Here is a 3,110-nt window from a genome sequence, read left to right as displayed (position 1 = left end):
GCTCTCGCCGTGCTTCCACTCCATGCAGTCGATGCCGCACTTCTGCATCCGGTCTACTAGATCCTCAATGAGCGCTCGGTACGGCACCACGACCACCGTCACCCCAGCGTCGTCCATGCAAGCCGGCACGCTAAACAGCAAGCTCTTGCCTCCACCGGTCGGCAGCACGACGACAAGCGGCGTCTGCCCATCAATTACTGCGTGCAGCGCCAGCTCCTGCTCTGCGGATCGAAACCCAACGTCCTGCTGACCAAGCACTTGCTGCATTGCCTTGCGGACTGCCTTCTCTTTCTTGTCTCTATGCAGCAACGCGGCTTCCCTGCCCTGATCATCCTCATTCCCGTCATCGTCATCGCTGTTGATGCCACTGCGCCCACGTTTCTTCGCCCTCCTCATTGGATTGATGTTGCCCGTCCAAGTCCGCTGCGGCGCTGCCTGCTTCCCATCCAGCCCCAAGAAGCGGTGCCACATCGCGCTGAGCGGACGGAACGCTTCAATCGAGCGCACGCTGAGATGCTTGACGATGTCGATTGGCACGCTGTAGTTGCCCACTCCAATCACCGTCGTCCTTGCGTTCTGCAGCTCCATCACGTCCTCCCCATCCTCGTCTACCTCAGCCTCGTCCACCTCGCCAACCTTGTCTTGATAGCCCTTGCTGAACCGCTCGCCTACGACAACTCGACCGATGCTGACAGCCGCGTGCCGGTAGTCGAGCGTGTGCAGCGGCACTCCCAGCCTCTTGCCGGTCTCTCGCCTCAGCGCTCGCGTCAGTCGATCAGTCCCCCACGGGCCCTGCTCGTCCGCCCACACGTAGTCGCTGAAGCTGCCGCCGAGCACCTGCACGGTGAGATACTCACGGAACGGCTGCAAGTACGCCAAGTACAGCACCATCACCTGCCCTAGCCGCGGCGGCAAGAAGCGCGGCACCACCTTCGGCTTGTCCCACTGCGACTGCGACTTGTGATAGCGGACGACCGTCATCACCTGTCCGTCCATGACGAAGATGTTGCGGTCCTGCAGCAGCCTGTTGCGGTGCCGCATCGTCGTGATCTCTGACCCTCTGCCTGGCTGTCCGGACGTCGTGTGCACGCAGACCATTAGCAGCATCAAGAAGTGGTCCACGCAACGCAAGTATCGCTTGACATGCTTCACGTTCCACTGCCCTTCGCTTGACTGCAGTCTGCGGCCCTGCTCAGTCTGCTTAGCCTGCGTCAGCATCCACTCTAGCTTGTCCTGAAGACCATTGTCACGGTGCTGCACAAAAGACACGCCCTGCTGTTCAAACGTGACGTTGTCGACGAGTATGTCCAGCTTAACAGCAAACTGCTCTTCCGCCCTTGTCACCCAGAACAGTTCCTCCTACAGCATCTGCTCTGCTTCAGACACCATGTCCTGCGCCATCTTGCAGAAGCGGCTGATGTAGATCCGCCGGCCGTGCAAGTAGAAGATCTTCTTGTCCTTTGACCAGTACGCGTTGCCTGGGTTGCCAGCCGCCAGCGCGACGTACTTGCCGTAAGCCAGCAAGCTGAGCGCCTCGCTCATCGGGCTGTACGAGCCGTCCGACAGATACTTCTCTCTGTGCTCCAAGAAGCGCTCACAATCCTTGTCAGTCTGCTCATCGCGGCACGCGGATGGGAGCAACTTCTCCACGCTAAGCACGCGCATGCAGTAGACTACGCCTGCTAGTATGTACGAGTAGTTCTTTGCTGTGCGCAAGTGGTTTGTGTTGCTGTTGATGCCCAGCACAGCGAGAAAGTGAATAAGTCCGCTGCTGAACGGCTTGTCACCTGTTGTTGTGAAGAAGAATGATGTGAGCAAGTTTAGCAGCACTTTGAGCTGAGCGTCGCGCTGAGCGCTGCGCTGCGCTTCGTCATCAGCGTCAGCATCGCGGTCCAACATCTCCCACAGTGTTACTACGAGCTCCTTCTGCTCAACTGTCCAGCAGAACAGCTCTCGCGCGTCTTTTATCAAGTCCTTCTCTCTTCAGCTGCTGCTCAGGACGTTCGCCAGTCAGCTGCTGTCAGCATCAGAGAAGTCGTCGTCGTTGTTCTCTTCCTCTTCTTCCTCTTCCTCTTCCTCTCCTTCTAAGCTATCCTCGTCGCCCTCATCATCTTCGTTGCTGCCCTCGTTGCCGCCTTCCTGCGCCGCCATCCTTGCCTCTGCGTCAGCCACAAAGCGCAGAGCGTAGCAGACAAATTTGACCATGTAGCCAGCGTAGCAGGCCTGACTCTCTGGGTTCTGTAATCAAGCTATGGGCCGCTGATCAATCTCCTGTCGCTTCGCGCTCCTCAGCCACCGCCTTGTCTCTCGCGCAAGCGTCGACAGCCCCTTGACGCTTCTCTCCACCAGCAGCTCCGTTAGCTTCGCTGCCCGCCGCAGCTTCTCCTCACCTCGATCGGGCAGCCGGGTCTGATGCGCAAGATGCATCAGATTGCGGTTAGCAAAGTGCTCCAGCCAGCCTGTCCGCTTAAACCAGCCGGTTTTATCTGTCTTTGCGACTTCAGCGTCTATAACCTGCGCCTTCTCTTCATTTGCGTGTTTTGTCAGCGTCCATTCTGCCAGCTACTCCCTAACAACGTCTGTTGTCTTATAGGGGTTAGATAGTGCGCAATTGTTGTCTGCTACCTTAATAACAAAGTATTGCTAGAGCCTACTAGTTTAGAAGAACGTCTGCGCTATAACCTTCTCACAGAGTCTAACGTCTTTACTGCTCTAAGCTGTCTGGTGTACGTTGTTGCAGTGCTTCTGCATTCTGATCTTGTTTGCGGTACAGAAGCCGCAGTCGCTAGTGATCCTGCATTGATAGACGTCTAACGGCTCGCCTAGCTGCTCAATCGGCGGCCCCAACGGCGCAGGCAGCTCAACATCTTGCGGTGCGGCGATCTGCCATTGCCGGCAGTGCTCTACAATTGATTTCCTCTCTTCGCTTGCTACGCCGTGCTGGTCGCGCAGATGCACATCGACGTTCTGTATGCCTGTAGCGTGCTCCTTGCAGATTAGCACCTGATAGCGCTGGAGATAGCAGAAGCGCTCTTGCACGTTGTTGATTGTTATCTTGCTTGCGCGCGGTCGCTTGCGGTGCTGCGTTGTAGTTATTGTTGCGGGTGGCT

At 57.1% G+C, this 3,110-nt stretch overlaps 4 protein-coding genes across 4 annotated transcripts; all 4 read right to left on the bottom strand.

The window, feature by feature from the left end:
- On the bottom strand, positions 1 to 891 carry M421DRAFT_25527 (uncharacterized protein; the record flags this gene model as incomplete). The annotated part of the gene is made up of 1 exon (XM_033588641.1): positions 1 to 891. A coding segment is annotated over one exon (891 nt), but the record flags the coding sequence as incomplete, so codon positions are not given.
- M421DRAFT_75621 (uncharacterized protein) lies at positions 889 to 1,218 on the bottom strand (the record flags this gene model as incomplete). Its single annotated transcript, XM_033597147.1, has 1 exon — positions 889 to 1,218. A coding segment is annotated over one exon (330 nt), but the record flags the coding sequence as incomplete, so codon positions are not given.
- Positions 1,219 to 1,339: 121 nt separating this feature from the next.
- On the bottom strand, positions 1,340 to 2,139 carry M421DRAFT_406996 (uncharacterized protein). Its single transcript, XM_033590324.1, has one exon. It carries the CDS (start codon positions 1,897 to 1,899, stop codon positions 1,360 to 1,362), a length of 540 nt encoding a protein of 179 aa, XP_033443658.1. The 5' UTR covers positions 1,900 to 2,139; the 3' UTR covers positions 1,340 to 1,359.
- A 573-nt stretch (positions 2,140 to 2,712) lies between these two features.
- Positions 2,713 to 3,108, bottom strand: M421DRAFT_425925 (uncharacterized protein; the record flags this gene model as incomplete). Its single annotated transcript, XM_033594239.1, has 1 exon — positions 2,713 to 3,108. A coding segment is annotated over one exon (396 nt), but the record flags the coding sequence as incomplete, so codon positions are not given.
- Between the last annotated feature and the right edge of the window lie 2 nt (positions 3,109 to 3,110).

The sequence above is a fragment of the Didymella exigua genome (genome assembly GCF_010094145.1).
Source record: "Didymella exigua CBS 183.55 unplaced genomic scaffold M421scaffold_51, whole genome shotgun sequence".
NCBI lineage: Eukaryota > Fungi > Ascomycota > Dothideomycetes > Pleosporales > Didymellaceae > Didymella > Didymella exigua.
This window is presented reverse-complemented; position numbering and strand designations above follow the sequence as displayed.